Here is a 13,740-nt window from a genome sequence, read left to right as displayed (position 1 = left end):
AAAGGACAGGGAGTCAGGAAACCAGGCTTAGATTCTGATCATAACTCATGGTGGGACTTTCCTTTTGCCAAACCCTTTGTCAGTTAAATGGGGATAACAATTTTCCCATCTTCCTGGACTATTATAAAGGTAAAAGAAAAACACAGATCTGAAAAGGTTTGTGATATAAAAGTGCTATATAAATGTAAGAGGTTTCTACTGTTTGCTTCTACATAAACTTTTATCTCCCTTTGGCTCACTGCACTTCAGTTTTCTCAGCCAAGATACTGCATCCACAACCTAGCTCTGCTGTTTGGTTATATTCTCATGTATTTACCTACTTTTTCTTCTTACTATTTCTTCTTCCAGACAAGCCACAACCTAGGCTTCTCTCTCCTTCCAATTACCTATAAAAACATCCTTCTACTTTTCAACTAGCATGATGGCTGAAGTATTGATCTATCTGCTAGATTAGTGAGGTGCCCTCAAGAAGAAAATCTGAGAGCTCTCTTCCATTCCTCCTTTCCACACAGCTCACTCTCTTAAGTGTGGTGTGGTGCCACGCATAGGCATTGTGGACAGAAAGGACTCTAAGGCTCCCCAGTGAACTGGGCACCCCTGAGCCAGGGGTTAGGTACTCCATCCATCTTCAGAGGACTAACCTCACAAACCTTGAGTGCTCTGGACTATCTCAATGGTCCCAGGCTTGAATCACACACTATAATAAATTCTTGACCACCATTTGCCCAAAGCTGTGAACCAGAGTTCTGCACAAGCCAAGCACTCAACACTTCTGTCCTCCCTATGGAATATGAGTGGCAGAAAATGGTAAGGGTGTCAGGGTAGGAAGATTAAGAGGAAGAAAACAAGTGGAGATGAGGTTGGGAGAGTTACTGGTGTTGACCTTGATACCAAGCCCACGGCAAACAATCATTCTCCAGAATCTATAAAGAATCCTTTGTTAAGAGTTTATTTGAATTCTTACCAAGTAGGCAGCTTATTCCTTTTCAAGAGGGTGCTGAATTGGTGTAGGTTGGGTGAGTAGGAAGTTGAGTGGTATCTCCTCTTCTCTACCCAGCCTCAAAATGAAAACAGATGAGAGAGGGCACTACCCCCTGCCTATTTATAAGGCAGTTGCTACCAAAACAAAACATACTTCTTGTCCTCTCCCCACGAAACTAAACAGTAGTTTGTCAAATGGAGGAATAAGAAGAAAAGTGACAATTTTCCTTTATGTTAATAAATTGCTTTGGCCTTAAAAACATTAATCAATTTCTTTCCAAAGTGTACATGTTTCCCTATATTCAGCTATTTGTCTGGCCTTGAAAAGAAAGTCACTTTCAATCCCCTTTAAATTGTCAAGACCAGTGGGGACAGTTATAGGAGGGGGGTGGGGAGCTCCCTGAGCTCTAAAGATTATAATGGAAACCTGTGGTGTTTCCATAGAAACATAAAGAGTGTATTCTTCCCTGAACGTATATGGAGGGGAAGAGTGAAGAGTTCCTGACAAGGTGTACAATTACTGAAGAGCTAAAGGTATGAGTGAAGAGGTAAGGCATTCAGTCCCTAAGATAGGAAGACAAGAGACTTAGTGAAGAGTGGAGTGGGCAGACACCATATCCTACGTGAGGACATTTCACCTGTTATTGTGTCCCATCTGCACAACTACCCAGTGAGATGGCTTTATAATCCCCGCTTTCAACTGAGTCTCAGAAAGAGTAGCAACTTGCTCAGGGTCACCCAGCCAGTAAGCGGTATTCTCAGTTCAAACCCAGGAGTGTTCCACAGAACAGTCCCTGTTCTGTTCTCTATATTGGGCTGAACTTTAAGTTGTGATGATGAGACAGAGTTAACATTCTGTCTCCTGGCTCTTCTCCCTCTAGACATGCCAGTTCTATACATATTCTGGAATTCTCCAGAGCATTATTTTTTTCTAACTGGTATTGGGACACTATTGTGAATCTTAACAAACTCAAGGGGTGTGTTGTTGTCATTTGTTTGTTTGAATTGTGAAGTCAGAGAAAAGTTACATATAAGGAAAAGAAGGAGGTCAGTTTATGTGTACGCTCATATAATGTGGTAGAGGTGTGTGTTTGAACAGGTAGTAGGTAGGGGTAGTTGAGATAAATGCAAAGCAATCTGTAAAACAATTGTTAGTTTAATCATCTATCTCATATGCTGGAATCTAAGATCTATGAGAGCAGTATCCATATCTGTCTATCTTACTGTTATCCCTATAGCTGAGCACAGTGTCAGGCCCAGAGCAGGAAATGGCTGCTTAGCCAGCTGGCCAGCTGGCTGGATGGCTAGATGATGGGTAGGATGGATGGATGGATGGATGGATGGATGGATGGATGGATGAATGGATGGATGGATGGATGGATAATTGGTTGGATAAATGGATAGTTGGTTGGCTGTCTGGCTGATTGGATAGATGGATAAATTATCCCTTATCAGAAAGCACAGGAAATTCTGAGAATGAGCAGGAGGTACCCACTTTTTGGGGCTCTATATGGTGTTCTAGGATGAAGTAGGGAAGGCTAGGAATATTTTAGGAGGTAGCAGAACTGTGAATGTGTTTGTGCCCTATCTGTGAACTAGTGCTAGTGGGCTTAACAATCAGAATTTGCAACTTATTGCTTTAAATGTTTTCCTTGAAGCAATGCAGAGGTTGTTGGAGATCAATTCTTTCCCAGCCTCTGAATCCATCTCTTAAGTTTCTACTGGGGAGAGTGAGGTACAGGTAATGCAGACAAAAATTCACCCCATGCCCAGAGACAAAGAGGAGTACAGTGCTGGATAGTGCATCCTGGAAGTGAAAGCCTCAGTGTTTGAGTTTGTGGATGTCTTTGTTCAATGACCTGGCAAATCTTCAGCTTTAACTAAAATGTCCCTAATTGCTTTTGATGTTGACTGACATTACTGAAGACATAGAGCCACTGGACTACCAATACCAGGAAACCAGAAATAATGTCTGTCTGTCTACCATTCCTTCCCTAGCGCGTAGCATAGGGTCTGGCACATGTGTGATACCCAATAAATATTTGTTGAATGACTGGCTGAATACTTGGTGTCTTGCTCTGAGCTGGGTGTTATACATGCATAACCTTTAAATTTCACTGAAATCCTATGAGTAGGTACCATGCTCATTTTGAGATGAGGACCCTGTGGCTTAAAAAAAAAAAAAAAAAAAAAATCAGAAATGACTTCTTCAAGATCTCACAGCTAATCAGTTGTGGAGCTTTGCTTTGGAAAACACAGCCATTATATAGGTCATCCAGCCAGAAGTATGTCTCTGTAGAAGAGACCAGGGAGGGATGGAAAAAAGGATAACACCAAGGAGAAGGAAATCTGGGTGAAGCTTATGAAAAATGCAGAAACAAAATAATCAGAAACATCTTCCTAATACTCCCTAAGCACTGACACCCCATCAGTCTGGCTACGAAACATGCCGTCTGGCTCTTCTAACTTTTCAGCTTCTTCCAGCTTGGAATGCCCAGTTGGGGGCTTCAGTAGTCATGTGTGACAATCATGATTTGCCTTTCTAGCAGCACCTACTCTGAAACTGGGTCTCTTGTGATGTGACATGGAGATAGTAGATAAGGACAGGTGTTCCCTTTAACCATAGCTCCTTTTTATCCCTGGCTGGGTGAAAGACTTCAGACTGTCATGGCCACATCACAGACCACTGTGGGGGTCTTCTGTCTTCTGTATGAAACCTTTCAATTCTCTCCTTGCCAAGCAAAGAGAATATACTGCTTCTGTGACTCTGCATTTCCTCCACTTTCCACACTCCTACAGTGGTTACTCACCTTGGGCCATCTGAGGCCTCTAGAATGAAACCAGGTGAAAACACAGCTAAGAGCTTAAGAGTCTTCTTATAATCATCTCGGCAGTGGAGAGTCCTCCATAAGTAAATCTCCTAGGGTGTAAAGTGGACAATTAAGGGCAGAGAGAGCCCATGCACAGCCTTCAGAGGCATCTGCAAGATTCATTCTTCTGAGCCTGCTTTCCAGTTTCTGGGAAAACTGAGCCAGAGTTATGAATCAAGCTGACAAACTCTGACCACCTGCAAGCCTGATTCTCAAGCCCTCAAGGGCATGGGAAGTGTGAGTACCCAGTGTGACCCCCCACTGGTAAACAAACCAGAGCTTCTGTACTTCCTGACCTCTGACTTTCTCAACTCCTGGGAATTACCAGTCCCCAAATGCATCATGTTTACCTCACAGATCTGTGTACAGATAATACAATGGAGTCTGTATATTAATGACTCCAAAACACACAAATAAAATAGCAAAGAAAAAGTGGGGATTAAGAAATATGTGTTAAAGGAAAGAATTTAAATATGTCTACATTGAGGTAAGTGTATATGGAAAGCTCTCCAAGCCACATTATTAAATTGAGAAGCAAGGCAAAGAGCAAGGCATAATGTATTAGTTGTAATAATGGCAATAATGATATTAATAACAACACTAATAGGAGCTACTAAATATGGAAGGTTTACTTCCATAGAGCCAGGTACTGCTATAAGTATTTCCTTTGTATTCTCTCACTTAGTTAATATACATATTAATTCCAAAGAAAGCCTTTGAGATTGTTGCTGTTGTTGTGTCCGTTTTATTGATGAGGAAATTGAGTCATCAGTTTTATTGTATATTCATCTGTATTACTTAAATCTTCTATAATGCAGTTTTTGTGTAAAATGTATAAAAATAATTAACAATAGCATTAAATAATGTGCAAGAGAGATTGGAGTAATTTTTACGGAGCACCTACTATCAGGCTGCTATCTTACACATCTCTTTTAGACTTAAGAATATCCAAAAAAGGAAGGCATTTCAGGTGCCAGTTCAATCCATGAGGAACTGGAGGTTGAGGAGTGGCACAATCTTCCCAAGGTCAGTAGGTACCTAAGCATGTGGGACTTGATCTCAAAGCCTACGCTCTTCCATGTCAGTCAGACACTCAGTAATGCTAAATCAGTATGTGCTGATTTGAATTTACTTTCCTTCCCTCTCTCTGTTTTTCAGTGTAGAATATGATTTTCGGCAGCAGGAAGGCAGGTTCCATGAAGTTCTGCAGAGTCTGGAGGAAGTGGAACCAGTGGAGGAGGCATCTCCTCCACCGAAGTCCCCAGCAGAACCCCCAGCCCCTGAGAAACAGGACTTAAGGAGGAAGACCAAGAAAGTGAAGAAGAAATGCTTCTGGTGGATCTGAGTTTGTTGGGTCCATTCCCTTTGCCTCCCCTAGATACCTCCCCAAGGTGGGGAAACCACTGCCCTCAGGCCTTCTCTACTTCTTAGCACAGGCCCCAGGTGGTTAGCCATTTAACTTGTGAAATGGGAAAGACTCGGGCTGGTTTAACTGCTGCTGGACACCTGACTACTAATGTCACCTGAATGAGTGATGCTGCTTGCTGAGGACTGCATGGACCCTAGAGTGACCACTCGCCTAGCTTGCTGTCACACATGGCCAGGCCACATCCTTTGAGAGTCTAGTTTCCCACCATGATCAAAACCCTATGACATTTTCCAACACCTCCATGATGCTAAACACTTCTTTCCATCCTGGTACATCATCCCAAAAGGAAAAAAAAAATTTTTGTGCATGACAGGAAGATAGAGGAGCATTATAAGCAGATACTCTAGGGAAAAAAAAAAGAGAGAGAGAGAGAGAGAGACATAAACCACAGTGTTCTAAGATTTTGACATATAGAAGCACAACAGAAGTAGGTAGGGCATAAAAATGCAAGGTCACTTGGTGGGTTGGGTCATTTTCATTTTTAATTAGCCCTTAGATTGTAAATCAAGGATGTGTCATCTCATGCTATGTAAGCTTTACAGGCCATGGCAGAGTGAGGTTACAGCAGGGTTTAAGGAGCTTGGTGGTATGGCTATCCTGCAGTTGTAACTGCTGCAGATCCTGCCATAAACCATCATGTTCTCAGCCTTGGGCCTGAGACCTGTCAGCAAATGATTTGGACCTGGTTTGGGCTTGGACTTTAAGATTCCACAGTTAACGTCCCTGCAATATTTAAGACCACGAGATCCAGCAGCTTGTCTGACCATTCATCTTACCAGTAACATAAGACTAAGATAAAACACAACACTGGTTCTTGTTCATTCATCCCAGCAACAGCCTTGTAGATAGATTCCAAAGTACGTTAATCTTCATAATCTCCCTTTGTGATGACCAGGTGATGGTCACCTGATTGACGAAGCAGCAGGACTGGGGATGAGAATATATATATTTTTTCCATTTTAGTATTAAAGAGCTTTCCTTCCCAAAGTCTGAATTCTTTTGAAGTCTGACTCATTCTTTTGGCAAGACCCTCATACGTGTGGGTCCAGTCAAACTTGCATGGCTGAACAAACTACTAAAGTAATAGAATTAATTGCTACATACTCTTAGGGATAAGGGGTAGGTTGGAAAGGCTCGCATCCTTTGCATTAAATTCTCTACCAGGCTCTGGTTGTATTGATGCTGCTTAGAAAAGGGATCCTAAAGCTCAGCAAGCATTCAGTGAAGAAGACATTTCATAATCCCCTTTGCTGAAGATCAGGTGTCTGAGTTAGAGTCTGCAGAGTGCACGTAGGACGTATGTACCACACTGAAAACTGAGACTATCTGAGCAAACCACTCCGACAACTTCACCTTTCCCTGTCACCGTACTGCAGTGCACAAAGCTATTTCAGTGGGAGTGAGAGGGAAATTTGGCAAAGAGTTCTCGGCTTGCACTATTTAAGTCTTGGAATGTCATTCAAGATGTTCTCATTCTGCTTCTAGTGTAGTGTTTAAACCCACAAAATGAGACCGGAATACATAACACTAAGTTGGAATTAAGATAAATACACTTGTCATACTTAAGAAGTCATATTTCAATAAGATATGCTACCACTGGCTAAAAGCCATAGATCTTTCTGTATCCACACAATCAACTCTTAGTTGGCCCCAACAGTGGAAAAGAACAGCACAGAGGATAATCCAATAAAACAAGATAATTTGGGATCTCTTATATAATTTTATCTCATTGTAGAGCTTCCATCTTAATTTGTTTTGCTTACACTAATTTTCAAATTAATTTGTATTCTCAGGTAGCATGCTAGAAGAAAATAATCCTGTCCCTGGAATTAAGAGACCCAGGCAACAGAACAGTCTATTACACTAACCTTGGCAAATTGCTTACATTTTCAGGACTTGTTTGTCCACTCTTGAATGGAGATATAAATACTTACTCTACCTATTTTATAAGCTCTGTGCACATTCCAACATCAAAATGAGCAGAAAACAGAACAACCCAAAGCTGAGTGGGATCACTTGACAGAGTTAGCCTGGAATGATGAAAAGGTGTCTGAGGAAACTCATGCAAAAAGGATAATCCAACCCTTGGATAATGAAGCTCATCTTGTTGTACACGTACACTGGTTGGGGACCTGAGATAAATCCTCAACTGAATTAAATGAAATTGGGGTTGGAAAATGTTGACATTTTGAGAACAACAACAACAATAACAACAAAACAACAACAAATGAGGCTATGATAATTCTATACCAAAGCACAACACAGCACTACTCAGGCCACCAACCTGAAATCGGGAAGAGGGGTCTCTTCTGGATATCGAAACTTTTAAATAGTTAGAAAGGAAATGGGTTCAGTAAACAACTTCCTGCTGAAAAATGATCATCTTTATGTTTCAAACAACATACAGATCCATATGCCAAATATCTATACTCACCTTCCATGTGAAATCACTTCTTTGTGAAATATTATGTAATATCTACCATGATATTCTACAGAAATGATGTACTTGAGGTTCTATGGTTTCATGGAGAGATATTAATTTAGCAAAAATTACTTTTATAAAATTGAAGGGAAAAAGACCGATACATCAACTTCAGTTGCAGGAGTTTATGTAGCTGCTTTCTCTGTAGTTAAAAAAAAATAGGTACTCACTATACTTGGAACTTCATACCAGTTCATCTATAGAGCACCTTCTTAAAGACTATGTACCAATGTAAGGTTTTGTAAATTTCTAAACTGTTTTAAATGGGATATTATCTTTTGCAATAAACTTACATATTTTTCCTAGGTTTTAAGACTCCATTACTAGCTTGGGTTGATTTGCGTTATAAAATTTAAACTTAAAAAGAACAACTTAGTGGTTCTAGTGACAGGGATAGTTTTTATTATAATTGCTTCTGTATCTTTCCCAGGAAAACAAATCAACAATGAACACATTTAGAACTTAGTGCCTCAGTGATTACATGAAGACCCACATGTCCTGGGAGCAAAGGAGGTGGTTTAAATGAATGGAGTATGTCCTAGCTTCATTCAGATGGATATACTTCCATGATTTTTTGTCATTATTGTGTCCATACAACATAATTTATTCAACATTTTTAAATTTTTTCCTCTAATTTTCTTCCTTAAAAGACAGTTTTATATCACCATCATAAGGAAACCAATATTATGTTCCAAAAAAAGAAGATAGAATCAAAATGATTTTGTTAAATTCTTGCTAAAATTTTTTAGTGTTAAAAAGGGAGATTAGTAGATATTCAACACATGCTAAATCCACTTTAACACCAAACACACTTTCTATTTGACTAATTGGAATGTTTGATAGGGAACTGAAAGGAAAACAACTTTCCCATCATGTGATTCACTTGTTTTTTTCCTTCACTGTCCATGAACCATCTAAAGCCAGCTTGTTTACCAATTTAAGGTGGGAAGAGTCTTGGGTATAGAATCAGAAGTCTTGGGTCTGACACATTTTGCCACCTTCTTTTTGCTAAGTGGCTTTGGGAAAGTTAACTTCTGTGAGCCTCTGACTCCTTTCCTTATAATACTGAACATAACCTTTGCCTTACAAGGGTGTCTGAGACTTAAGTGAATGAAAGACCTGAGCACAAATGTAGAGCACACAATGGGTGCTCAATAATTGTATATCCATTCATTTGCTGATCGAAGCAAATTGGGAGAGAAGATGCAAGATGCCTTCATGGGTCTGTAGTGGGTTTTCAGAATCAAGCTTTAGATTTTCTCAGGGCAAAATAATGGTGTTGATAAGGAATGAACTCTTATTAAGACCAGAAACCATGACAGTGAACGTGCCCTGACACAGTCGTCAGTGATCCAGAAGAATATGCAGCTATATCAAGCACAGCATAGAGCTCAGAAATGAAAGACCCTTGTTGTGTGGAATCAAGTGTCCTTGAGGTGAAAGACACTGCAAGAGTTGGGTGCCTGCCATTTTAAGCACAAGGCAGTCAGGTAAAGCTAGATGAGTTGTCTGCGTGCTCACAGCAATAGTCAGGAACTCAGTGCTGGAGCAATGCAGTGGTGGGAGTAGTATGGGAAGTTTACAGGCCACCACGACTCAGGGCAGTCCCAGGAACCCCTGACACTAAACTTGAGACCCATTCTGACTGGCAGGTTCAACTGCCTCACCAGCTGAGCAGGGGTCTCAATGTGGCCTTTGCTTGAAAAGGCTTTCATTTCAAGCTGCTTAAGGCAATTTGCTGTATACCAAAAACACATTTCTTTTTTTAAGTCCAAAGAAATGTAGATTTTTTTTTTTTTTTTTTAATGATCATTATGCTCTAAAGCATGGCTTGCAATAAAAAGAGCTATGGGACAAATTCACACCCAACCAACACCATTTATGTCTGGTATAAACAATGTTTGAAAATATAATGTTCATAAGCCCTTTTGGGTTTTGCCTCAACTTCATCCCCATCTTTCAACCAACTTATAGATTGAATTCCTATTAGTCACTTCTATCATCACTACTCCTGAGGTTTCCTGAACATATGACTTTGGCCTGCCTCCTACAGGGGCCTCGGTCCTACAGAAAACCAAACCTAGAGCTTGGTTTTCTCACTGCCATAGTGAGCTAGATGCCAAGATAAGCATGCCTCTCCTCCAATACTGCCACCCTGTTTCAAACCCCTCCTCTTATCTGATTGCCACAGGTGTGTTCCTACTGGTCCCCCAACATGTACTTCCTCTTCCTCTAGCACATTTTAGACATTGCAAGTAAAGGCAATCACCACAAAATTTAGATCTGACCCATGTCATACTTCAGTTTCCTGATAAATTTAAGAATGTAAGACTGGGTCTGTCACTACAAACCCAGAAGGGCCCACCTGCCTCTCCCATGGAAGCATGCATCTCAGGCACATCAAGTCACCCTGGCTCCCTTTGACCCATTACGCTAACACATCCTTAAGGGTCTGTGTACACTTTTCCTTCTGCCTGGAATAATACACAATATGCCGTCCTCCTTGCCCAGTTTCCAGCTCTGTTGGGGCTTCACACGTAACGTTTTCTAAGACTACTAACTACCACCACTTCCCTGGATCATATGAAATACCCCTTCTGGACACTCACCTGGCACCAGGGATTCTTCCTTCAAATTTCTTGACACAGTTAACCTTGTACATACATTTGTGTCATTCTTTGATGACCGTGTTCCTCTCTCAAAGCCTATAATCTTCTTAAGGTAGGAACCCTGCTTATTTTTGCTTATCTTTGTATCTCTAGCACTTAACACAATGGAATTGAAATATCTGTTGAAGCAATAAATTAATGAATGAATTGGATCCAATGGATAGACATGAAAAAAATGATTCCCAATTTTTTCCTTATCTATCAGTTCTTATATGGCGATGATCCCACTGGAGTGTATAGGCCCTGTCTTTCCCCCCAGGAACATCCATCCTTCTACTGACTAGCAAGTAATGTGCCAGGACTTGTAATTCTACTATGGTCCACGTGGCACTCAGGACCCGGGAACATCAAGCCATTATACTTCTACCCTCACTGCAACCCCCAACACCTTTATTCAGAATATTGACAGTCCAGCTTATCCTCATTTCAGAACAAATTGCCATCATAATTAAATCCCCATGCATTTTGCACATTTTACCAAGATACTGCCTTACTGTATGAAAGAGAAAATTAGTTTTGAAATTAAAGCAGATTGTTAACTATTTTCTCTATAAAGTTTCCATTAAAATGCCAAAATTTATTACATGTGACCTAGTCCATTTTACACAAAGCGTAATTTAAAGGAGACAGGGTCTGTCTAACTGAAAAGCACAATGGGCAGAGCATTTTGCCTTGGCTTAAGCCACAACTAAAATGAAAAGACAATAAACATCATACCAAAGCAAATAAGAGGTTTATTATCATGAATGGCTTCACCAATTCTCAGAATCCATAACTATATTATAACTATATTATATTAAATTTCACTCAAATTAAACCAGTACTTTTTTCCCCCTGGCAAAATCTCTATAGGCATTTTTTAAATCATCAGCTAAACACAATGACCTCCCATTGGTGCTTGGACTTGGTTTCCCAGGTAGCACATGTGATACTGTGATACCCTGGTTATGCTGACACAAAAGCCTTCTTTCTCCTGAGCCAAATGGGCTGAGTCATTCTAATTGTTGAAATCAAGAGTGGTTCATGTAACTCTTACACCAAGTACCCAAAGCCTAACTGAATCCAGCCCCACATGCAGACATATCAGGTGGGTGATCGAGAAGAGGGGACATCATGAGCTGTTGTCATTGTTTTTTGTTTACTTCTTTGTTTCAAGATGGAAAAAAAGTATGCTTTCTGTAGTTAGGGATCAAAGGGAGAAAATTCAAAGGCCTGCAACGAGCTCACCACTGACCAGACTGGATTTCCTGGAATAGATCTCTCCTTTCACTCTACAACCACGCATCTAGCAGCACCAGGAAACTCAGATGAACCCCAGTCCAAAATCACTATTTTCCAAGAGTTATTGATTCCCTTCTCTGTGCTGGTCAAGAAAATCATAGATGCAGCCCTTGCCTCATACAGCTTATTATGGTCCAGTGATGGGGGGAAGGATTCTGACAATAAGCACACAGCATTTTCTGATTCATGCACCTGGATGTCACACCCAAGCACCCTCCCCTTCCTTTTGACCCTCTTAATGCTGTCCTTATTGTTCTCTTGGGATGATTATTTGTCCTAAATTATAGCTATTTCTAGTTCTTCCCTTTTTTCTTTCCCTACTGTATATGATGTCCTGAGAGTAGGAACTGCCTTTCTCACCTTATAAAGTCTTATGTGCAGGAGGTCCTTGTTTAACCATGAATAACTTTGCCATCATGAGCCCTTGTCTATTCCATGTAGACCCCTGTACTGTACTGGCATTAAAGGGCTACTTTCTCTCACAATTTTCCAGCTCTGTCAGACCTAGCTCTTCTTGGCTACCTGGGGATCTCCCTAAGACACACATTTGGCCATTCCCTGGCTTCTATATCTCTAATAGCACCCTGCCGCCATCCTAGAACATAACATTCTTCCTACAGCAAACAAGGTTCTTCACAGTCTGACACCACCCAACTTCCTACTACTTTACACCACCCCCCCCATGCCTGCCTCCATGCCACCTTCCAAAAAAGTCAGAGCCTATTGCATATCAGTGACTTAGCTGTTGTTTCCTCTACCTGGGACATTGTCCCAACACCTATCTATCATGGGAAATAATTTTCATTTGGGGAAATAAATGAATATTAGTCATATCACTACTAATTGTGATAATAACGTCTCTAGTTTCTTGAAGTTAAAATGGGCTGTTATTGGGGAAGGAGTCAAGATGGTGGAGAAGTAGCAGGCTGAGGCTATATCAGGTGGCAGGAGATCAGCTAGATGGCTTTTCTAAACATTGCAAACACTCACAAATCCAACGGGAGATCAAAGAGAAAAAGAACAGCAATTCCAGAAACAGAAAATCAACCACTTTGAGAAGTAAATCCAAAGCGATGGGAAGATAGACGGTGGTGGGAGGGGCCGGCTCCCGGCAAGCAGTGGAGCAACGGAGCACAAAGTCGGGACTTTTAAAAGTCTGTTCCACTGAGGGACATCGCTCCAGAAGCTAAACCAGGGTGAAGCCCTCAGGGTCAGCGTGGCCACAGGTCCCACAGGGTCACAGAAGGATCGAGTGTGTCTGAGTATCACAGAGCTTGCAGGTATTAGAAGGGGGAAGCTGGCTACAGAGACAAAGCTGAGGAGTGAGCTCTCAGCTCAGGGTTACCTTGAACTGGTCGCAGGCTCAGTGAGCTCGGAGCGCCACCAGAGGCCAGGGAGACGGGAGTGATTGGGCACTATTCTCTGAGGGTGCACTGAGGAGTGGGGCTCCAAGCTCTCAGCTCCTCCAGGCTGGAGTCTGGGAGGCCACCATTTTAATTCCCCTCCTCCGGAACTCGGAACTCAGTGGAAAGCGTTCAAGGAACAAAAGTTCCCGAAAGCAAACCTGAACAGATTACTCAGCCCGGCCCTTAGTAAGGGCAGTGCAATTCTGCCTGGGGCAAAGACATTTGAGAATCACTACAAGAGGCCCCTCTCCTAGAGGATCAACAAGAAATCCAGCCAGGACCAAGTTCACCTACCAAGGAGTGCAGGTTCAATACCAAGGAGAGCAGCGGAATTCCAGAGGAGGAGAAAGCAAAGCACTGAACTCATGGCTTTCTCCCTATGATTCATTAGTCTTGCAGTTAATTTAATTTGGTGTTTTTTTTTTTTTTTTATTTTTCAATTTGTTTCTTTTTCAATTTTTTCTTTTCTTTTTTTTTCTTCTCCTGCTAAATTTTTTTTAACTTTTACCCTTTCCTTTTTTAACGTTTTTTAACTAATTTATCTAATATATATATACATTTTTTATTTTTTTATATTTTTTCTTTATTCATTTTCTTTTTTTAATTGTTTCATTTTTTTTTT

General features: G+C 41.0%; 2 protein-coding genes across 3 annotated transcripts in view; one reads left to right on the top strand and one right to left on the bottom strand.

Annotated features, from left to right (window-relative positions):
* INSYN2B (inhibitory synaptic factor family member 2B) overlaps positions 1–8,067 on the top strand; it is a 116,028-nt gene extending 107,961 nt beyond the window's left edge. For both annotated transcript variants that reach the window (XM_059417335.1, XM_059417336.1), the window contains one exon: positions 5,010–8,067. In XM_059417335.1, the coding sequence (XP_059273318.1) occupies positions 5,010–5,196 (187 nt within the window). In that variant the 3' untranslated portion in view covers positions 5,197–8,067. The remainder of the gene's footprint in view (positions 1–5,009) is intronic.
* Positions 1–13,740, bottom strand: part of DOCK2 (dedicator of cytokinesis 2) — a 413,194-nt gene that overhangs the window by 201,701 nt on the left and 197,753 nt on the right. The gene's annotated exons all lie outside the window — the stretch shown is intronic.

This window comes from Mustela nigripes, chromosome 12 (assembly GCF_022355385.1).
Source record: "Mustela nigripes isolate SB6536 chromosome 12, MUSNIG.SB6536, whole genome shotgun sequence".
NCBI classification, from domain to species: domain Eukaryota; kingdom Metazoa; phylum Chordata; class Mammalia; order Carnivora; family Mustelidae; genus Mustela; species Mustela nigripes.
Note: the sequence above shows the minus strand (reverse complement) of the source record. Positions and strands in the feature narration are given on the sequence as shown.